Below are 22,891 nucleotides of genomic sequence, written 5' to 3'. Positions count from 1 at the left end.
GATGAACAATAAACTCACACGGACGTGAGTACAGCGCCTGCACAGGCCAAACAAGCACAAGCAGAAAGACAATACCCCACAGTATTGACAGAAAGATCAGTAACCCCACTTGAGAATTATCTTCATTCTTATGTTTGTCCATCACAGTCGTTCTTGAATGTAACTTCATCCAGAGTGCAGGAATCGTTGAATGTACTTAAGCAACATCTACTTTCATCAAGTAACAACATTGGCTGGGTCAGAGGACTGCAGGCCCACTGCAGCTATGCACCCCTTAGCAGAAGCAAAGGACGTCGAATCATCATCTTTATACTGCACCCCAGAATCAGGAATATTCATTTACTGATTCAGATGTGTTCCAGGAGGAATATGGGGAACATACATCCTACACATCCTCTGAGAGCACTGAGAACATCATCAGAGATTGGTGTCACTGGCACAAGAGACTGTGGTGGGAGAGGGGGTGGGGATGGAAGGCAGGATGTGTAAATAGTTAATACTAATGAGTAGAATTTGGGGGGGAGGGTGGGGGGAATGCGTAATATAAAGGGTTAATCGCTATTAAGCTAATAGCTAACATTCATCATCATTTATATTAGATTAGATGCATATGGAACTCATCTAGAAAGAGATATCTCTGGAAGAAGCCTCATTCCTATCAGCCCCTGGACATAGTTACGGTAAAGTCACCATAGTCCCAGATGACCACAGGCTGCTTTCCCCTTTGAGGGGGAGAGCTGACTGGGGGTGATTTAACCTAAGGGTCACTGCACCTCAGGTGAGAGGCAAGTTTGAGAAGGGGGGCCTTCATGAATAACCTCAGCTGGTACCGGGATGAACCCGTGCTTTGGCCTTGTTCTGCATCACAATTATTTCCCCCCAACAGAAACCACCAACTATAACAGGAAGACAGAGTACTGGGCTAATGGTAAGATTCTTGGCAGTGTGGATGAGCAGAGAGATCTCGGTGTCCATGTACATAGATCCCTGAAAGTTGCCACCCAGGTTGAGAGGGTTGTTAAGAAGGCGTGTGGCGTGTTAGCTTTTATTGGCAGAGGGATTGAGTTTCGGAGCCATGAGGTCATGTTGCAGCTGTACAAAACTCTGGTGCGGCCGCATTTGGAGTATTGCGTGCAATTCTGGTCGCCGCATCATAGGAAGGATGTGGAAGCATTGGAATGGGTGCAGAGGAGATTTACCAGAATGTTGCCTGGTATGGAGGGAAGATCTTATGAGGAAAGGCTGAAGGACTTGAGGCTGTTTTCGTTAGAGAGAAGAAGATTAAGAGGTGACTTAATTGAAGCATACAAGATGATCAGAGGATTGGATAGGGTGGACAGTGAGAGCCTTTTTCCTCGGATGGTGATGTCTAGTACGAGGGGACATAGCTTTAAATTGAGGGGAGATAGATATAGGACAGATGTCAGAGGTAGGTTCTTTACTCAGAGAGTAGTAAGGGTGTGGAATGCCTTGCCTGCAACTGTAGTGGACTCGCCAACACTAAGGGCATTCAAATGGTCATTGGATAGACATATGGATGATAAGGGAATAGTGTAGATGGGCTTTAGAGTGGTTTCACAGGTCGGCACAACATCGAGGGCTGAAGGGCCTCTACTGCGCTGTATGGTCTATGTTCTATGTTCTAACTACTGGGACCACCCACAGGAACCCCCTATACAGAGGCCCCCACGGGACCCCCAAACTAGAGGGACCCCACAGGGTCCCCCTAACAAGAGGACCCCCCCCCAACAGGGATCCACCCCTAAGTAGAGGGATACCCCACAGGGACCCTCTAAATAAAGGGACCCCTGAACGAGAAGGACTCCCTAAAAGAGGTAAATACATTGCAATCACATGTTTGAGTGATTGGAGTGCACTTAGTGATTGGAATGCACTTACCACTCTTTGATGTGGTTGGTTTGTAAACATTGGGGTTTCTGCACTTTAGAGTTACTCATCAGGGCAGCATCTGGCACAGTGGTTAGCACTGCTGCCGACGGCGCTGAGGACCCAGGTTCGAATCCTGATCCTGGGTCACTGTCTGTATGGAGTTTGCACATTCTCCCTGTATCTGCCTGGATTTCACCCCCACAACCCAAAAATGTGCAGGTAAGGTGGATTGTCCACACTAAATTGCCCCTTAATTGGACCTGCTCCTGTATGTTTCCGACCTGTTAGAGGGGATGGGAGAGATCATGATGATTTGGGGGGAATTTGAATGTTTTTCAGGGTACAAGTTGAACATGGGGAAAAGCGAGGTGTTTGCGATCCAGGCAAGGGGGCAGGAGAAAAGGCCTAGAGAGCTGCCGTTCAGAGTGGCTGGAGGTAGCTTCCGTTATTTAGGGATCCAGGTGGTATGAGACTGGGGGGCTGTTATATAAACTAAACTTGACCCAGTTAGTGGAACAAATGAAAGAGGACTTCCGAAGGTGGGATCTGCTCCTGTTATCATTGGTGGGGAAGGTACAGACAGTGAAAATGATGGTCCTCCCGAGATTCCTGTTTGTTTTTCAGTGCCTCCCCATCTTTATCCCAAAGGCCTTTTCCAAGCGGGTAAATAAGGTGATCTCCGGTTTTGTTTGGGCGGGTAAAACCCCGCGAGTGAAGAAGGTGATGCTGGAGCGTGGCCGGGGAGAGGGTGGGCTGGCGCTGCCGAACTTTAGCAACTATTACTGGGCGGCAAATATAGCCATGATTAGGAAGTGGGTATTGGGGGAAGGGTCGGTGTGGGAGCGAATAGAGGCAGTATCCTGTAAGGACACAAGTTTAAGGGCATTGATCACGGCACCTCGCCGGCACGGTACTCCACAAGCCCGATGGTAGTGGCGGCCCTGAGAGTCTGGGAGCAGTGGAGGAAACATGTGAGAGCGGAGGCAGCATCGGTTTGGGCTCCATCTGCAGCAAACATCGGTTTGCCCAGGGAGACTGGATGGAGAGTTTCAGGGATGGCAGAGAGCAGGGATCGGGAGGATAGGAGATTTGTTTATAGATGGGAGCTTCCCCGGTTTGAGGGAGTTAGAGGAGAAGTTTGGATTGACGGGAGGGAATGGGTTTAGGTATCTGCAGATTTGGGACTTCTTGCAAAGGCGGGTTCCAACATTCCCGCTCCTACCCCCATGGGGGATACAAGATAGAGCATGGGTGGGAGAGGGGAAGGTCTCAGATATCTGTAAAGAACTCATGGAGTCAGAGGAAACGCAGACAGAGGAGCTAAAGCACAAATGGGAGGATGAGTTAGGGGGAGAGATAGAGGCAGGTCTCTGGGCGGATGTGTTAAGCAGAGTCAACATGTCCACGTCTTGCGCCAGGCTCAGCCTGATACAATTTAAGGTTGTTCACCAGACACACATGACGGTGGCCCAGATGAGCAAGTTTTTTGGAATAGAAGACAAGTGTGCAAGGTGTGCGGGAGGGCCAGCGAACCATGTTCACATGTTTTGGGCATGTTCGAAGCTTAGGGGATTCTGGCAGGAGTTTGCAGATGTCATGTCCACGGTGTTAAAAACAAGGGTGGCACCGAGTCCAGAGGTGGCGATTTTCGGAGTGTCGGAGGACTCGGGCGTCCAAGGAGCGAGAGAGGCCGACGTCTTGGCCTTTGCCTCTTTGGTAGCCCGGAGACTGATACTGTTAGCTTGGAGGGACTCGAAGCCCCCAAAACCAGAGACCTGGGTCAATGACATGGCTGGCTTCCTCAGTCTTGCGAAAATCAAGTTCACCCTAAGAGGGTCAATACTAGGGTTCGTCCGGAGTTGGCAGCCGTTTGTTGACTTCTTTAGAGAAAATGAACTGTCAGCAGAGGGTGGGGGGGGGGGTTAGTCTAGATTACTGTTCTAGGAAGGTGGGACCTGTGAGGGGGATACAGGGTCTTTGCACTATGTTTATAGTTGTTTGTATATGGTTTACTGTTATTGTTATAAAATCACAAATGCCTTAATAAAATATTTTACAAAACAAAATTGCCCCTTAATTGGAAAAAAAACATAATTGGGTACTCTAAATTTTTTTTTTTAAAAGAGTCACTCAACCATGAAGGGAGATGACTTCTGGTTGCGGCGATGCACTGCTAAGCCACACGTTTCGGCAGCTCCCGTTCTAACGGACTTTTGGGCTCTTTTCGGGAGCCCCGACGGAAAATCTTTCGGACCAAACCCAGTGTGGGGTGACGAAGGAAGGTGTCTCCCGGGCGTGTATGGAAAGGAACGGTGGTAGTGGCCAGATTGCGAAGGATCCTCTGGAGCAGCGGCAGAGAAGAGAAGGAAGAAGCAAGATGGCGGCGGATGGAGCCCAGACGACATGGGGCCCGGACCAGCAGGAATTCCTCCGACGGTGTGTGGAGGAATTAAAGAAGGAGGTGCTGGCGCCGATGTTATTGGCAATCGATGGGCTAAAAGAAACACAAAAGGCCCAGGCGATAGAGCTCCGTGGGGTGAAGGCAAAGGCATCCGAAAACGAGGATGAGATACAGGGCCTAGTGGTAAAAATGGAGACGCATGAGGCGCTACATAAGAGGTGTATCGAAAGGCTCGAAGTCCTGGAGAACAGCTCGAGGAGGAAGAACCTCCGGATTCTGGGTCTCCCCGAAGGAATGGAGGGAGCTGACGTTGGGGCTTATGTGAGCACGATGCTCCATACTCTAATGGGAGCTGAGGCCCCCTCGGGCCCCCTGGAGGTGGAAGGGGCTCACCGGGTCCTTGTGAGAAGACCAAAGGCTGGAGAACTACCAAGGGCGATAGTGGTGAGATTTCACCGCTTCACTGACAGAGAGGCTGTCTTGAGCTGGGCCAAGAAGGTACGGAGTAGCAGGTGGGAGAATGCGGTGATACGAGTGTATCAGGACTGGAGCGCGGAGGTGGCGAGAAGGAGGGCGAGCTTTAATCGGGCCAAGGCGGTGCTTCACAGGAAGAAAATAAAGTTTGGGATGCTGCAGCCGGCGCGATTGTGGGTCACGCACCAGGGCAAGCACTACTACTTTGAAACGTCGGATGAGGCATGGACCTTCATCCAAGAAGAGGAACTGGACCAGAACTGAGGGGCTGATGTTGGCGGGGAGACAACGAGGTTGATGTATAGAAATGTAAATTGGGGAATGGGAGGTTCATAGTATCGAGACGATAGACGGGGATTTTTTTCTCCTCTTGATGGGGGGACACTGAGAAATGTGGGCGCCGGTGGAAAAAGAGACTGATCACGTGGAATGTGAGAGGCCTAAATGGGCCGATTAAGAGGGCCCGAGTGTTCGCGCACTTAAAAAGACTGAACGCAGATGTGGTCATGCTTCAGGAGACGCATCTGAAGGTGGCGGATCAGGTTATTTTAAGGAAAGGATGAGTGGGACAGGTATTCCACTCATGGTTGAACGTGAAAAATAGGGGGGTGGCGATATTGGTGGGGAAACGGGTGTCGTTCGAGGCTCGGAATATAGTGTTGGACAATGGGGGTAGATATGTGATAGTGAGTGGCAGATTGCAGGGAAAGGAGGTCGTGCTGGTAAATGTATATTTCCCGAACTGGGATGACGCGGGATTTATGAAGCGGATGCTGGAACGTATCCCGGACCTGGAGGTGGGAAGCCTGGTAATGGGGGGGATTTCAATACTGTGCTGGATCCAGGGTTAGATCGGTCTAGATCCAGGACCGGAAGAAGGCCGGCAGCGGCCAAGGTGCCGTGTATGGAAAGGACATAATGAGAAGGTGGTTCATGGAGCAAATGGGGGGAGTGGATCCGTGGAGATTTGTTAGGCCGTTGGCCAAAGAGTTCTCCTTTTTCTCCCATGTCCACAAGGTATACTCCCGAATAGATTTCTTTGTTTTGAGCAGGGCACTGATCTCGAAGGTGGCAGGAGCGGACTATTCGGCCATAGCCGTTTCAGACCATGCCCCGCACTGGGTGGATCTGGAATTAGGAGAGGGGAGGGAGCAGTGCCCACTCTGGCGACTGGATGTGGGATTATTGGCGGATGAGGGGGTCTGTGGAAGGGTGCGGGGATGTATTGAGAGGTACCTGGAGGCCAATGATGATGGTGAGATCCAGGTGGGGGTAGTATGGGAAGCGCTGAAGGCGGTGGTTAGGGGAGAGTTGATCTCCATTAGGGCTTACAAGGAGAAAAAAGAGGGCAAAGAAAGGGCAAGATTAGTGAGGGAGATTTTGAGGGTGGATAAAAGATATGCGGAGGCGCCGGACGAAGGACTATATAGAGAGAGGCGAAGACTTCAGACGGAGTTTGACCTGCTGACCACAGGAAAGGCAGAGGCACAGTGGAGGAAGGCACAGGGGATGAGATACGAATATGGGGAAAAGGCGAGCCGGCTGCTGGCCCACCAACTTCGCAAGAGGATAGCGGCGAGGGAAATTGGGGGAGCCAGGGATGAAACGGGAACTACAGAGCGGAGAGCAGGGAAGGTAAATGAGGTGTTTAAGACCTTTTATGAGAGGCTATATAGGTCCCAACCCCCGGAGGGAAAAGAGGGGATGCAACAGTTTCTGGACCAACTAAGGTTCCCGAGGGTGGATGAGCAGGAGGTGGCAGGTCTGGGGGCGCCAATTGAGGTGGATGAGGTGACTAAAGAGCTGGGGAACATGCAGGCAGGGAAGGCCCCGGGACCAGATGGGTTCCCGGTGGAATTTTACAGGAAATATGTGGACATGTTGGCCCCGCTGCTGGCGAGAACCTTTAACGAGGCTAGAGAAGGGGGGACTCTACCCCCGACAATGTCAGAGGCAACGATATCACTAATCCTGAAGCGGGATAAAGATCCGCTGCAATGTGGGTCATATAGGCCTATCTCACTCCTGAATGTAGACGCCAAGCTGCTGGCAAAAGTGCTGGCGACGAGGATCGAGGATTGTGTCCCAGGGGTGGTGCATGAAGACCAGACAGGGTTTGTAAAGGGGTGACAACTGAATGTCAACGTGCGACGGCTGTTGGGGGTGATAATGATGCCCCCAGCGGAGGAGGAGGCAGAGATAGTGGTGGCGATGGATGCAGAGAAGGCATTCGATAGGGTAGAGTGGGAATATCTATGGGAGGTGTTGAGGAGGTTTGGGTTCGGGGAGGGGTTTGTCAGTTGGGTCAGACTCCTATATGGAGCCCCAGTGGCAAGTGTAGTCACAAATTGGCAAAGATCGGAGTATTTTCGGTTACATAGGGGAACAAGGCAGGGGTGCCCCCTGTCCCCATTACTGTTCGCGTTGGCAATTGAACCACTAAGAAATGGAGGGGGTGGTTAGAGGGGGAGAGGAACATCGAGTGTCACTCTACGCAGATGACCTACTGCTATATGTGGCGGATCCTGTAGAGGGGATGACAGAGGTTATGCAGACAGTGAGGGAGTTTGGAGATTTTTCGGGATATAGGCTAAATATGGGGAAGAGTGAGCTTTTCGTAATACACCCTGGGGATCAGGGAAGAGGAATAGACGCCCTGCCGTTAAGGAGAGTGGAAAGGAGCTTCCGATATTTGGGGATTCAGGTAGCCAGGAGCTGGGGAACTCTACACAAACTCAATCTGACGCGGCTGGTGGAGCAGATGGAGGAGGATTTCAAGAGGTGGGATATGCTGCCGCTCTCACTGGCGGGCAGAGTGCAGGTGGTAAAAATAATGGTCCTCCCAAGGTTTCTTTTTGTGTTTCAATGTCTCCCCATTCTGATCACCAAGGCCTTTTTCAAGAAAATAGACAGGAGCGTTATGAGTTTCGTGTGGGCAGGGAAGACCCCGAGGATAAGGAGGGGGTTCCTGCAGCGCAGCAGGGGCAGAGGGGGACTGGCGTTGCCGAATCAGGACGACTACTACTGGGCCGCCAATGTGGCGATGGTTTGTAAGTGGATGAGGGAGGGAGAGGGGGCGGCGTGGAAGAGGCTAGAGATGGAGTCCTGTAAGGGAACGAGCCTAAAGGCGCTGGTGACGACGCCCCCAACAATGTCAGAGGCGACGATATCAGGGGGTTCCTGTGGGGGTCCTCTAGGATTTCCCTGCAGGGGCTTCCTCTAATTTGGGGGTACCTCTTTTTAGGGGTCCCTCTATTTAGGGGGTCCCTATGGAGGGGTCCCTGTAGGGGTCCCTCTAGTTAGGGGGTCCCTCTAGTTAGTGGGTCTATGTCGGGGGGTCACACTAGTTAGGGGGTCCCTTGGGGGGTCTCCTGATTAAGGGGGTCCCTGAGGGGTCTCTCTATTAAGGGGGTTTCAGGGGGATTTATTTAATAGGGAAGGCCCGGGGAGGGAGTTTTGGGTCACCCCCATATTTGTGGTAAGGGGGCACCCAAAAAATCCTGGGGTGGGTGCCTGCGTTGCCGTGTGTGGGTTGGTGGGGAGCTGATTTGCGGTGCGGGGTGGGGGGGGACAGGTTGGGGACTGATTTCTGGTGAGGGGGGGGGGCCTGCTGTGAGACTTTGTGATCGGGCCGCCAGCACAAAATGGCAGCCGCTAGAGGGATTACCTTGAAAGTCCCTCCTATTCCTCACCATGCAGATTTTTGCAAGGCGAGGGATACTGAATTGCTTCCTGATTTGCGCTCCCAGGAGGAACGCAAGTCGTTAGCAATTCTCCTCCGGCTGGAGAACTCTGGACTGGATTCTCCGTTGCCCGATGCCGATATCGTAATCGGCGATCGGGCAGAGAATCCACACCAGCGCCCAAATTGGAGGCACCTGATTGACGCCGGTCAGACATGCCTCGCCCCCTCAGAAATAGCGTAATCGCGTTGTGCGCCATACGCCATTCCAATGGGGTTGGCGCATCATCAGCAGGCCTTCCCGCGATGCTATGCCCTTGATGGGCCGGGTTCCTGACCATGCGGTTAACGTGGGGTCTCAGCGGTCAGGAACCCGGCGTGGCGGCTGTGGACTATGTCCAGCGCCGCTACACACGCCGGGATCCGTGCTGCTGACCGGAGGGGCTTTTGCAAGAGCTGGGGGGACTGGTGGGGGTGGCCACGGGGTGGCCTGTGGGGTCGCGGATGGCGGGTTGGGTTCACGCACGGCCGGCGCCATATTGTATGGTGCGATCGTTGCAGGTCGTCGCTGTGCGCATGCGCGGCCACGGATCCGCCCACTCTCCGGCCATTTTCGGCCTGGGAGCCAGGGCTTTCAGAACTTTAGCCCCTCACCGGTCCCGGAATCAGGGTTCGGCGCCAATTGTGGCATTGTAAAATGCCTGGAAAGTCTCGGTTTCAGCTGGCACTCAGCCGCTGAAACGAAGAATCCAGCCCATAGTCTCCCAAACAGAGAATCCTGTGCAATGTTTCTGAATATGATTGTTTTGAGTCACTCAGCTATTTGTCTTTTACCGTTCCACTTCCCTTTTGATCATATTCTCAGAAGGGAATTAATTGAGATTTTAATTCAGGCATAAAAGATTTCTAAAATTCATTCATGGGACATTGGCCTTGTTGGTGAGGCCAGAACATATTGGCCATCCCTAATTGCCATTGAGAAGGCTGCCTTCTTGACCAGCTGCAATCTACGTGATGTCGGTGCACCCACAGTGCTGTTAGGGAGGGAGTTCCAGGATTTTGACCCAACGGCAGTGAGGGGACAGTGATATATTTCCAAGTCAGGATGGTGTGTGGTTTGGAGGGGAACATGTAGGTGGTGGTGTTCCCATGTTTGCTGCCCTTGTCCTTGTGGGTTTGGAAGGCACTGTGAGGAGCCTTGGTGGCAGTGCATTTTAAGGGAGGGGGGGGTGCCATGGTGTAGTCACTGTCAGTGGACTAGTTTTCCAGGGACCCAGGATATTGTCTGGAAAATCTGTCATCCTTACCTGGTCTGGCCTAGATGTGATTGATCTTAAATGGTCTAGCAAGCCACTCAGCTGTATCAAAATACTAAAATGCAAAGAGGCTAAAAGAAATGGTGCCTTGCAATTGCAAGCTAAATTGAAAGGAAATGTTCCGGGTTATACAGCTGTTTGCGTGAGAATTAAGCGCTATGCTGCCCCTGCTATCACCATTCGGTGCTGTCCTTTAAATTATTCAAATACAGGACTTCCTGATAAGTGCACAATTCCCCCAGCAGCCACACCTGCATTATTTGAAACTTACGTAACAAGAAAAAGCAGGTCAGAGTCTAGCCTGGAGACAGTTTACATTACAGTACTGGGTGGGGAATGCAACGTGAGCAGCTTTGTGCGATGACGTTCACAGAATTAATCAAGGCTAAAAAGCATTTAACACCATGACGTTACTGAAGATCTTTCAGTACAATAACATATTGTGCAACCCACACACGGTGGACTTGACATCCATTAAGACTCATGAGTGAAGCCAACGCAGAAACTCGTGAGAGACTGGTTGGCCAGATGGAGCTGCCAGGAAAATGCCAGCATGAGAGCAAAATGATTCACTTCAAAGTGTCCATTCCCTAATGGGAGTTAATGATGGAATCTTCACTGGAATGCACTTAATTAAAACTCATTTCCTGATGTTCCTGTTACTCCAGCAATGCACGATTGCACCCATTCAGACAGTTTAGGATCAAGCTGGACATGAAAGCAACAGGGAGCAGTTACCCTTTTCTGCATGTACAATTCACATGTCTTCTCCTTTAGCTTACTAGATAAACCTCTCCCAATCCCTTAAAATGTGCACAGAATGTCCTAGAGCCAGCACCAAACAATTAGTTACAGTATACCGTCAGAGCAAGACCACCTTCTCAGTTAGAACACAATTTAGATCAAATACATTGATTAAGATATTTTTCTATGTCTGCATATATGATGACATTTGAGGACAAGTGGACTGATTGAATGGGAGGGAGATAGGTTATTGTCATTGGCATTGAAGAACAAATGACACTGACCACTATGCTGTTCATCAATAAATCTACACCACTACCTTCTACAGTAGACAGTGCAATAGTCAAGTCACTTGAAATACAAAACAACAACTTGCATATACATAATGTATATTTTAATGTAGAAATATGTCCCAAGGTGCTTCACAGAGGTTTCAAAAAAAAAAAAATCGATGCCAATTTAAAGAAGGAGATATCTGAGAGATGACCATAAACTTGATCATGGCGGTGGGTTTAGGGAGATTTTGAAAAGATAGGCAAGTACAGATGAGTTTAGGGCGGGACAGCACATGGCCCCATTGGTTGAAAGCTTGGACACTAACAGGGTGAAGGGACAGGGAGATTCAGTGAAACAGAGAGTTCTGGGGAGCGGGGGGCAGAGGGGTGGGGATGCTATGTTGCTAAAGGACATTACAGAGATGTGGAAAGATCAGGCCACAAAGGGACTTAAACATAAAGTTGAGAATTGTAGCTCCAGGTGCTGAGGGACCAGAAACCAATGTAGGACAGAGCTGAGAAATGAACAAGAGTTGGTGTAAGATAGGGTATGGGCAATACAGTTTTGGATGAGCTGACGTTTGCAGAGAATGACGATAGGGAGTCGGACAGGAGGACATTGGCATAGCGGGTCTTTTGATTACAAAGACATGGAAAAAACTTGATTATTTGTGTTTGCTGAAACATTTGGCAGAAGGCAGTTGAAGTATTGAAGTCCTGAAACGTGAAGAGGTCGCCCTGTTAATTTGGTTATTTAAGCTCTCAAGGATCAAATACAAAATTCAAAGGAAAAAAAGTTTCAGCTGGTCAGTTAGTGGCCTTTGAAACCAGGAAAGGTTTCTTGCAGCTATCCCCATTAATACCACAAGGTATTTTGTGAGTAAACATGATAATTAGATAAACATTAATTTGGATGCAAATAATAACCAGATGAGACTGTTGGAGTTAAATGTAGCCACTACTAGAAAATACTTCTTCACATAGAGGCTAGTGGAAATGCCCCACTAAACATGATGGTTGCTGGGTCAAGTGAAATTTTCAGTTGGGAGATGGGTAGGCTTTTGTTAGGTAAGGGTATCAGGGGATGTATTTTAAGAGTTGGTAAATTTCTTTAAGGTACAGATCAGACCTGAATAGCAGAACAGGCCTAAAGGCTGAATGATCTATGCCTGTTCCTCTGTCAGAATCACTCCTTGTATTACTCATTCGAATAACATCTTTTGAAGACGTATTTATACTTGAATACCTGCTTGCGGGCCGGTTACCAAGTAGTTCCTCTGCTTTGGACACAAGTATAGCAGGATTTCATTCAGCCTTTGGACAAAAGGATTTCTTAGATGTAATATTCACCGAAAAAGGAATAAAATTGATTATTCCACTCCCAGCCCTTGAACGAAGCCAAGGGGCAGGATTCTCCGAGCCTCCACGCCAAAATCGCGATCGGTGTGGGGTTGGAGAATGGGCGCTGACGCCAAAATCCGGTGTGACGCCGCTCCCGCGATTCTCTGGTCCCTGGAGAATGGGTGTGAATCGCGCGCGCTCGGCCTACGCGGCGCGGGTAGGGGGCCATTGACTGAGGCCCCCCCCCCTCCGCGATTCTCTGATGAAAACTGGCCGAGTTCTCGACGGTGTGGTTCTAACCACGTTTTGCCTATCGGGAACGGCCAGTGGCGGCTGCAGAGTCAGTCCGCAGCCATCCTGGAGGGGGGCAGGGGGATCCTTCACCTGGTGGGCCTCACGGACGGCCAGGCTAGCGATCGAGGGCCACCGATCTCCGGGCGCGCACGTTCTCGGGGGGGGGGGCTATATTTTGGGGGCTGGCCTGCGGTTTGAGTCTGCCATGATGCGCAGGGCGGCAGCCTTCGTGCGCACGCGCGGGATCCCGATCGGAAGTACAAGGCCCGTATCGGCAAGCAGAGCTGCGAGGAATACTCCGGGGTCCTGCTAGCCCCCTTCAGGTAGGAGAATCACTCTGGACTTTCTTCAGGAAAGTCCAGAGTGAAACGCCCGCGCTTTGACGATGGAGTGGGGACACAGCCCCATTATTGGAGAATCCCACCCAAGGTTCTTTCACTCAGCGGCTATCAGATTTCATTATCATGAGATTGAATCTTGTTGCTTAATCTCTCTACCTGTGAAGTCTCTGTTTGTCTCAGGTTCTCATTCCATAGAAATCTGACAATGGACCTTAGTCTTAACTCTGCCCAGTAACCATGTGCTGCTGGCTACACTGCTGTTAAATGTCCACTGCCGGTTGTGACCTTTCCATTTCATCCTGACCATGTCACTCCAGCAATTTGTAGACTTGCATTGTTACTCCATGCCTAAGGATTTTTCCATGTCCACCTTACAGCCACGGCCCACCCACTGTGATGGAGACACACACAGTTTTAGGAGGGATCAGAAAAAACTGTGGCAAAGATGAGATATATCTCTCTTCATAACATCCCACGTCGCCCTGCCCAGCAATTGACTGAAGTTCCTGGAAAATTGGTTGCTCAAACTCATGATAATTAAATTGTAGATTAAAAGACACCTGTTTAATGCCTCCAAGTCTTACTTTGTTCAGTTGCTCCACGAGTCTCTGGTTTTGTTCACTTAGCTCGCATTCCATGCCTAATTTGACCTTCTCAACTTCCCATAGGTCTTGTTGCTTCTTCTGGAGCTCCAGCTGTAAGCATTGCATATCACTTTCCAGTTCTGCTACTTGAGCCTCCCACTCGCTCATTCGCCCCTCATGCTTCAGACGTGATGCATATTTCTCCTGTTCCAGTTCCTGAAATAAAGATTTTCACAATGTGGAGGCTTAAGCAAATGACATAAGATTTCATTATTACTGTCACCACACATTAAATGCAAGGATTGGTGCTGAAAGAATGCATTTTATCAGATCCATATTTGTTACTCAGAAGGACTTTCACCAAAACAGTAAGTGATCTTGCCAACAAACGGAACATCTATTCTTATTGCTGATTATTAATGATGAGATAATTATATTACAGCGCCGAGGACCTGGGTTCGATCCCAGCCCCGGGTCACTGAGTCCGTGTGGAGTTTGCACATTCCCACTGTGTCTGCGTGGATCTCACCCCACAACCAAAGATGTGCAGGGTAGGTGGATTGGCCACGCTAAATTGCCCTTAATTAGAAAAAAAATAAATTGGGTACTCTTAAAAAAAAATTTTTTTGTTAATTATGAGATAATTGTGGACAAAGAAAACAATTTGACCCCCATAACTCATCTAACCAGAAAGACCATATTGTCTTCCCTTTTCAGTATCCATTTTATAGTTAATTATTTCAAGGCCAACTATTGTTTTTTGGATGTCCACTCCTGGTGGTGATTGGTCTTTGTGTGAAGAACTCCCTTATATCTGTCTTTAAAATCCCTTTTATTAATGTCAACTAATGGTTCTATTATGTGTAATTTAATTCTGGATTTACTTTTTCCATTCCCTTCACCATATTATACACCTGTAAGATTATTTCTCAGATGCCTCCTAGCCAGACACCAAAAAACAAATTGCCCCCACCTATCATCACCACTCAACCTCTAACACTCAGGATCGGCTTTGAGGCGTTGCTATGTACTGCATGCTATGCCAAATTGCATGCAGTTGGGAACTAACCAATGCCTTTAAACTCCTTGGCTTTTTATTCTGTTCATTTGGTAATGCACATTTTATTTTTTTTAAATAAATTTAGAGTACCAATTCATTTTTTTTTCCAATTAAGGGGCAATTTTGTTATGGCAAATCCACCTACCCTGCACATCTTTGGGTTGTGGGGGCAAAACCCACGCAAACACGGGGAGAATGTGCAAACTCCACACGGACAGTGGCCCAGAGTCGGGATCGAACCTGGGACCTCAGCACCGTGAGACTGCAGTGCTAACCACTGCACCACCATGCTGCTCTCGTAATGCACATTTTCTAACCATCGATTCATTCACCCAAAGCCCAGGCAATATCACATGTATGACATAATGCAGCATATTACCATTGGACTGACTTCAATTCTACATAAAGTGATGGATTAGTTATGAGGATCAAACTTGAAGATTATTTGTATAATAATAAATGAGTAAGTGGAAGCCAACATGGTTTTGGGGGAAGTTTGTACATAATAAACCTCCAAGCCCTTTTGTGTGGAAGCTTCAAACCAAATGAACAATGGGAAGCCTACAATGTGTTTTAGGAGAATGGGGACGAGGTAAACCATTGAGTCTCCAGTCTGTTCCACAATTCAGTGGAATCATACCTGACCTGTTCCTTTATTCCAGCTGCCTACCTTGGCTCCATAATCTTTACTACCCTTGGCTGGCAAAAAAAATATTGATTTCAGTTTTAGGTTATTAGTGGAGCTAGCATCAACTGCTTTTACTGGAAGTGAGTGTCATATTTCTGTCACCTTTTGTGCAAAGATGACAGGCTATAACTTAAAGATTATATCCCCTTGTCCTGGACTGCCCAACAGCAGAAAAAGTTTATCTCGATTTACCCTAACAATCAAATCATCTCTTAACCTTCTAAATTCCAGGGAATACAAACCTCTTTCATGTAGTCTCTCCTCATAATCTAATTCTTGGAGCACTGGTAATATTCTGGTTTTCTTACACTTCCAATAAAGCTACTGATTGGATTCAACCCTGTGGGGATTCCAGGAAAAGGCTAAGGAAGTCAGGATTTATTTATTTGGGGAGGGAACTGATTGACATTCTCCAGAATATGAAGGGGGCTAATGAAACTAATCCAGGCCAATTATTCACTGTGAGGAAGCATTCGTGTCCCAGGGACACCAGTTGAAAATAAGTATGTGAGGAATAAGAAGATAAATTACCTAAAGGGCAAGAGTTCAAGATGTTTTCAGAAAAGGATCTTTACACAATGTTAGGGTCATTTTTTTGATAATCTCTTGCATGCAATAGTAATTGTCACTCCTGCAACCGGTCTGAGCATCTTAAATTTGTTGGGGGTGGGGGTGGGCTCCTTCTGCACTGTAGGGATTCTATGAAGATGGACCAAGGAAACATTTGGTTGGAAGATGCCAGGTTCAAAAGTATTGTTTCATTTTACAGCGAGTGAACACTCCAAACAACTGTAATGATCAGATTAATTTTGTTCACATAGTGCAGCTTGTCACTGCATAATAATACAAAAATAATAAACATGCTATCCTCCCTCTCATCAGCAAACCATCTAACCTCACTTAAGCAGAACCAACTCTTCACTGCATTCCACATTTCCCTTCTGAACCGGCCCAAAGTTTCCCCTTGCCAGGTTAAAATCTGGCCGATATTACAACTTTTGCTGGATCTCACTGATAGGCTCTATCTCCATCTTTTCTTTCCTCTCTTCACTACCAGACCATACCAGATATTTCCCAAAATATGGTGAAATGAAATGAAAATCGCTTATTGTCACAAGTAGGCTTCAATGAAGTTACTGTGAAAAGCCCCTTGTGTGAAGTACTTATCAATTACCTTCATAAACTAACAAATTGTTTCCCCATGGGGAAACAGCATCAAAGCTTTGCTCAGTGGCATTTAAGTCTTTTGTTTTTAAAAAAAAATTCCGAGTATCCAATTCTTTTTCGTCCAATTAAGGGGCAATTTAGCGTGGCTAATCAGCCTACCCTGCCCATCTTTGAGTTGTGGGAGTGAGACCCACGGAGACACGGGGAGAATGTACAAACTCCACACGGGCAGTGACCCGGGGCCAGGCCCGAACCCGGGTCCTTGGTGCCGTGATGCAGCAGTGCTAACCACCACTGTGCCGCCATGCTGTCCTTTTAATACTTATCTTAAGTGCACATCTGTGTCATGTTTTAAAATTTGTGTGAATACGTTTACTTAAAAAAAACACTGAACAGTAATTAATTTTCTCCAAATCTTTTCTGTAAAAAATTAATCAATAATCCGTAAACGGGAAAAGACATTAAAGTTAAAAGATACAAATATATTAATAATTGATTATCTTTCTGGAGAAAAGGGTTAAGAGGGATAAGTGAGGAAATTCAGGGACAATGGATGGGCTTGTCGGACCTAATATTTTTTTTTTACTCCAAACAATTCTTTAAGTTTGAATGTCTGGAAGTTAGGTAATTAAATTGTTCAGTAAATGTTTTTTTTCTTTATTGAGGCTTCGACTTCTCCTCGGCTCCCCAGGCCAACCAGAAAAGCTAAGCCTCAGGTCGGGTGATATAGTCTGAATGTTCCCATCTCAAGATATTCCCAAGTCCCAGGAAGAGAAACACACTGTAGAGTTCAGCTGTGGGTCAACTTTATTGTACATGTGACAGCCAGTGCAGTAATTTGAAACTGCATGTGTCCATCGCCTCTCCCTGGCTCTAGTTCTGAGGTAAAGTGGTCGCTGGTGAAATGATTTGCCATTTAATGTTCATAGTAGCAAGGAAACCTGGACATCACTTCCAATTAACCTAAGCCTCAACACTGACATCACTTGCCTCAATTGGGTAGCACGGTGGCACAGTGGGTAGCACGATTGCCTCACAGCATCAGGGACATGGGTTCGATTCCGACCTCGGGTGACTGTCTCTGTGGAGTTTGCATGTTCTCCCCATGTCTGTTTGGGTTTCCTCCGGGTGCTCCGGTTTCCTCCCACAGTCCAAAGATGTGCGGGTTAGGTGGATTGGCCATGATAAAATTGCCTCACAGTGTTCAAAGGTTAGGTGGGGTTATGGAGATAGGGTGGGGGATTGGACCTAGGTGGGGTGCTCTTTTGGAGAGTCAGTACAGACTCAATGGGCTGAATGGCCTCCATTTGCACTGTAGGAATTCCATATTCTGATTTGAATCTAGCTGATAAAACAGCAAAGGGCTTGGAAGCAGATTGTGGATTCCAGTAACTGCTGGCAGAATAAACTCAAGCAGCAGAATAGTTTGTTCTTGTTCCTGTTTTTTGGGGTAAATCATTCCTTCTACAAGGCCTGAACAGTTTTACCAGTTATATATGAACTAGAGCTAGTTATTCCCCTTTTCATTGTAGTTTTTTTAATATTCATTTTTTCCAATTAAGGAGCAAATTAGCATGGCCAATCCACCTATCCTGCACATCTTTGGGGTTGTGGGGTGAGGCCCATGTAGGCACGGGGGGAATGTGCAAAGTTCACACGGACAGTGACCCTGGGCCAGGATCGAACCCGGTTCATCAGCGCCATGAGGCAGCAGTGCTAACCACTGTGCCACCATGTTTCAACAAACTTTTATTTAAAATGTATTTTATTGCAAAAATGTATGAAAACAGGTTACAGCAAATAAACACCCTGGGAAGCATACTTTTCAGCAATCAACTATACAGTCTGTATGGATTTGTACCCTTTTTCACCCCCCCCCCCCCCCACGAACAGCTCCTCAAACACGGTCACAAACATCCCCCACCTTTTCTCAAACCGCCTTAACTCATACTTTATCTTCTTCTCCAACCACAGGAAGTTGTACAGGTCACCCAACCAAGCCGCTACCCCTGGTGGCGTTGCCGACTGCCACTGCAGTAAAATTCGCCACTGTGCAATCAGCGAGGTGAAGGCCACGACATCGGCCTTCCTCCTCTCCATGAGCTCCGGCTTCTCTGAAACCCCAAATATCACCACCATAGGGTCCGGGTCCACGTCCTCCTCCACTATCCTGGCTAAGACCGCGAACACTCCCGCCCAGAATCTTCCCAATTTTCGCAATCCCAAAACATGTGTGCGTGATTCGCTGGCCCCCGCCCATACCTCTCACACTCATCTGCTACTCCCTAAAAGAACCCACTCATTCTCGCCCGAGTCCTATGCACCCTATGCACCACCTTAAACTGTATCAGGCTCATCCTTGCACACGAGGAGGTCCCGTTTACCCTACGCAGTGCCTCACTCCATACCTGTTTCAACAAACATAAGGAATCATTGAGAGAGCACATGGGGACAGTCACTAGAAGGCTGACGTGCACTATGTTTTATGGATAATAGCAGTGTATTGTAATTCGTGGCTCCTCTTGTTTGTCCCCACACATCAAGTATAACTAATATTACAGTGTGCATTCCAATGCTGCGTTCTTCAGGATACCTGTGAAACGTTGTTGTTGGCTGTTCCAAGACAGATGTGAGCCATCATACAATTAAGCCAATGCAGCAATGAGGAGGCACCAACTGAGCCAATCAAGGCCGGTGAGGGAGGGTCTGTCAGTCTGGGCTTCAAGAGGAACACAGCCTCACTAAATATCCCACAAATATCAACAGAGAACTTGCTTCAACCAGGATTTTACATAAAAACAGAATTTTCTCACTGACTAAAGAGGCTGGTTATTTTGATTGTTAACTATTCTAACTTCAGTAAGGGAAGGACAATATTTTTAAAATTATTTAAAAAGGCACAGAAGCCATTAAACAACTATCTTTTGCTGCCGCTTCCACTTGACACTTATCACCTTTTGGCAAATCAAAATGCTGAGTGCTCAGTGCTCCCAGTTGGATTTCAATTGCCTCCCTTCCAGGGGCAGAGCAGATGTTTCTTTCCATTCTCCAAAGATATTTCCGTCAAGTCTTATACAAATCTAACCAACAAAAGATGATGAAAAACTGAATATTTGGGAAATATACAATTAAACGATACTGGGCAGATTTATGGGGCTGGATTCTCCGCAGCCCCGCACCAAAATCGCATTTGGGGCGGGGGTGGAGGATCCATTTTGACACGGGAATCGTGGCCGGCGCCACTCCCGTGATTCTCCGCTCACACGCAGATTAGGCGGCCTGGCTGTGGGGCCATTGACAGAGGACCCCCAGCGATTCTCTGGGCAAAACTGGCCGAGTTCCCGACGACATCAAGTGGCTGCTGCGGACTCAGTCCGTGGCCGTCCTGGTGGGGAGCGGGAGATCGAGCAGCATGGGGGGAGGGGGGCTCATGGGCGGCCAGGGCAGCGATTGGGCGGCTCAGGGGCGAAATTCTCCCGAAACGGCGCGATGTCCGCTGACTGGCACCCAAAACGGCGCCAATCAGACGGGCATCGCGCCGCCCCAAAGGTGCGGAATGCTCCGCATCTTTGGGGGCCGAGCCCCAACATTGAGGGGCTAGGCCGGCGCTGGAGGGATTTCCGCCCCGCCAGCTGGCGGAAACGGCCTTTGTTGCCCCGCCAGCTGGCGCGGAAATGACATCTCCGGGCGGCGCATGCGCGGGAGCGTCAGCGGCCGCTGACAGTTTCCCACGCATGCACAGTGGAGGGAGTCTCTTCCACCTCCGCCATGGTGGAGACCGTGGCGGAGGCGGAAGGGAAAGAGTGCCCCCACAGCACAGGCCCGCCCGCGGATCGGTGGGCCCCGATCGCGGGCCAGGCCACTGTGGGGGCACCCCCCGGGGCCAGATCGCCCCGCGCCCCCCCCCAGGACCCCGGAGCCCGCCCACGCCGCCTTGTCCCGCCGTTCAAAAGGTGGTTTAATTCACGCCGGCGGGACAGGCAATTTATCGGCGGGACTTCGGCCCATCCGGGCCGGAGAATCGAGCGGGGGGCCCGCCAACCAGCGCGGCCCGATTCCCGCCCCCGCCGAATATCCGGTGCCAGAGACTTCGGCAACCGGCGGGGGCGGGATTCACGGCAGCCCCTGGCGATTCTCCAACCCGGCGGGGGGTCGGAGAATGACGCCCATGATCCGCGGGCGGGCGTCATCTTGGGGGGAACCTACATTTTGGATGTCGCTCCGCAGTCCGAGTCCGCCATGTCGCACGGCGCGGCAGGCCACCGCTGTGTGCATGTGCGGACTCCCAATCCGATGTGCAGGGGCCATTTCCTCAGCCAGGTCTGCAAGCAGCTCCCCGGGGCCCTACTAGCCCCCTGCGTGTAGAAGAATTGCACTTGACTTTTTGAAGGAAAGTCAAGAGTGAAACGCCAGCGACATAGCCCCATTTCTGGAGAATCCAGCCCAAGGTGTCTAGGAGTTAAAACTTGTCCAGATGAAGTGCCAACCGTCCATATGGTTACAGCGCAGACGGAGGCCATTCGGCCCGTCGTGGGCTTTGCATCACCATCATCAGAGAGAAGGGTTACACTTGGCCACTGGATCCATTGCTACATCTTTCACCGCCAATTCCTCTGTCAATATAACTCGCTCTGTTGAAGTTAGCCGGGTCTCTCTTTGTAGGCTTATTCGACTTGACAAGGACTCAGGCACTTGCTTTTGATTTCTGTAACAACCCAACACAATTAACCTCCTAACCCCGAGCCTCCCCCCCTCCAAAAAAAAAACCCAGCCTCTTTCATCGCTACACCAGCTCACCCGGTAGCTGAAATCTGCAATCGCTTCACCTCCTCGGGAGGTTAAAACAATAAAATAACATTAACGCGAAGGGAGGTGACCTACCGTCTGTGGGGGAGGCGAGAGAGAGATCAAGTTGGTACCAAGCTCCAAATGTCCCAGAAATACTTCAATCGCATTGCTGATTGTACAACCTGACTGTAGGGCTGAAACTCTGAGAGTTTTACATAGTGTGCTAGTGTGACTAACTCTTCCAAAAATGTAAACACAGCACTTCTTCCTGCCAAGGAAGTGGTGTTTTATTAGATATGAAAAATGGGAAGACTTATTCCAGCTGAATTGAATGATAAATATATATATATATATGTATACAAAAAGCTTCCCTCCTCCAGGTCCATTTCCCAGACACTTACCTCGAGTTTCTGACTGAATTCCTTCTGTAGTCTCTCGTTTTCCCTCTTCAGGTGCTGGTTGTTTGCGAGCAGGGTTTTTCCCAGCTCTGCCGCCACCTGTACCTCCTCCTCCCTCTGCCTGAGGAGAGACAGCAGCTCCGCCGGCTCCAGCAGAGCGGACACATCGCCAACATGGTCCCGGCGACTGAACGGGAACAAATCCTCCTCCGGGGGAGTCTTCATCTTCCAACCCCCGGTGCTCATATGCAGCAGGGGTCGTGGGGTGGGGAGGGTCAAGCGGCCAGGAGCCTCACAGCCCAGCAGCCATCCTCCCAAACTGGCGTCCCAAACTTCCCCTTCTTAAAAGTTTCCTCCACAGGGACCGTTTTGGAGGCTTCGGGCGGATGGAAATGAGCGTCTCCCTGTCGGCGTCTTCCCCGGGAGGGAGCCAGATGGTGAAGTGAGCGATGGAGGCAGTTGTGAGGGGATCAGACCAGCCCAGGAGCTGGCAAGCGTTCAGCATCAAATCCCCCGCACCTTTCAGTGAGGGGAGTTCCGCGCGTTGTGGGAGTGACTGAAATAAACAAATCACAGCCTGGACTCGGCGGCAAGCAGCAGCCGCCAGTCACCTGGAACAACACAAGGGCACTGAACCTTGGAAATAAATGTGAAATCCAGACACGCCCCAGATAGCGTCTAAAACAGAGTCACTGAGTCCCAACAGCAGCTGATTGAGGTCAACAGGCTCCACAACAGCCAGCATGGATACGCCATGGATCAGACCATTCGCTGTCAAAATGCCCCTCTCCTCACTAACCTCCACCTCTACAACCCCCCCACCCCTCTCACCTCCTGCCTCTACTACTCAGACTCGAATGTACATTTTGGATATTGAGAGGGTGCACGGGAAATGGGTGAGGGGGATGAGGCACTTGAGCTCCAAGATTTGGTTGGAGAAACTGGGATTCCTTCCCTTGGAGTCAAAGGAGGTTGAAGGGTGATCTGTTAGACGTGCCAGGTTTAGATCAGGCGGGCAATGAAAAGTTGCTCCCATCAGCTGGTGGTCGGAGAAAATGCAAGGAACACCGATTTTTAGGTTTTAGTCAAGACACAGAAGGGGTTTGAAGAAGAACTTTTTCTTACGTCCATGAGGGATGTTGGAAGCAGTGTATGTCAATGATTTGAAAAGGAAATTGGACGTGTGCTTGAGAGAAATAAACTTGTAGGGATGAGGTGATGGACTGGGGGAATTGAACTGACAGACGTGCTCTCCGGAGAACTGGCAGGGACCCGATGGGTAGAATGGACTCCTTCTGTGCCATAATAATGCCATGATGCTATCTGCAGCCTCCATTACTGTAAATGAGGTTCTAAGCTTTGACCTTCCCTGAACCTTTCTGGCCCTATGGGTGGATTCTTCCCATCCCACCGACGGTACACCCAGGGTTCCAAGCGATGTGGGGTGG

General features: G+C 49.2%; 1 protein-coding gene across 3 annotated transcripts in view; it reads right to left on the bottom strand.

The window, feature by feature from the left end:
- LOC140386741 (BICD family-like cargo adapter 1) overlaps positions 1-21,957 on the bottom strand; it is a 75,980-nt gene extending 54,023 nt beyond the window's left edge. For 2 of the 3 annotated variants that reach the window (XM_072469379.1, XM_072469380.1), the window contains exons 1-2: positions 21,447-21,950; positions 13,343-13,558 (exon numbers count right to left, since the gene is read on the bottom strand). In XM_072469379.1, coding sequence (XP_072325480.1) covers positions 13,343-13,558; positions 21,447-21,689 — 459 coding nt within the window. In that variant the 5' untranslated portion in view covers positions 21,690-21,950. Of the gene's footprint in view, positions 1-13,342; positions 13,559-21,446 lie in introns of all 3 variants that reach the window. The other variant, XM_072469381.1, reaches the window with a different exon arrangement.
- Between the last annotated feature and the right edge of the window lie 934 nt (positions 21,958-22,891).

Source organism: Scyliorhinus torazame, chromosome 12 (genome assembly GCF_047496885.1).
Source record: "Scyliorhinus torazame isolate Kashiwa2021f chromosome 12, sScyTor2.1, whole genome shotgun sequence".
NCBI classification, from domain to species: Eukaryota; Metazoa; Chordata; class Chondrichthyes; order Carcharhiniformes; family Scyliorhinidae; genus Scyliorhinus; species Scyliorhinus torazame.
This window is presented reverse-complemented; position numbering and strand designations above follow the sequence as displayed.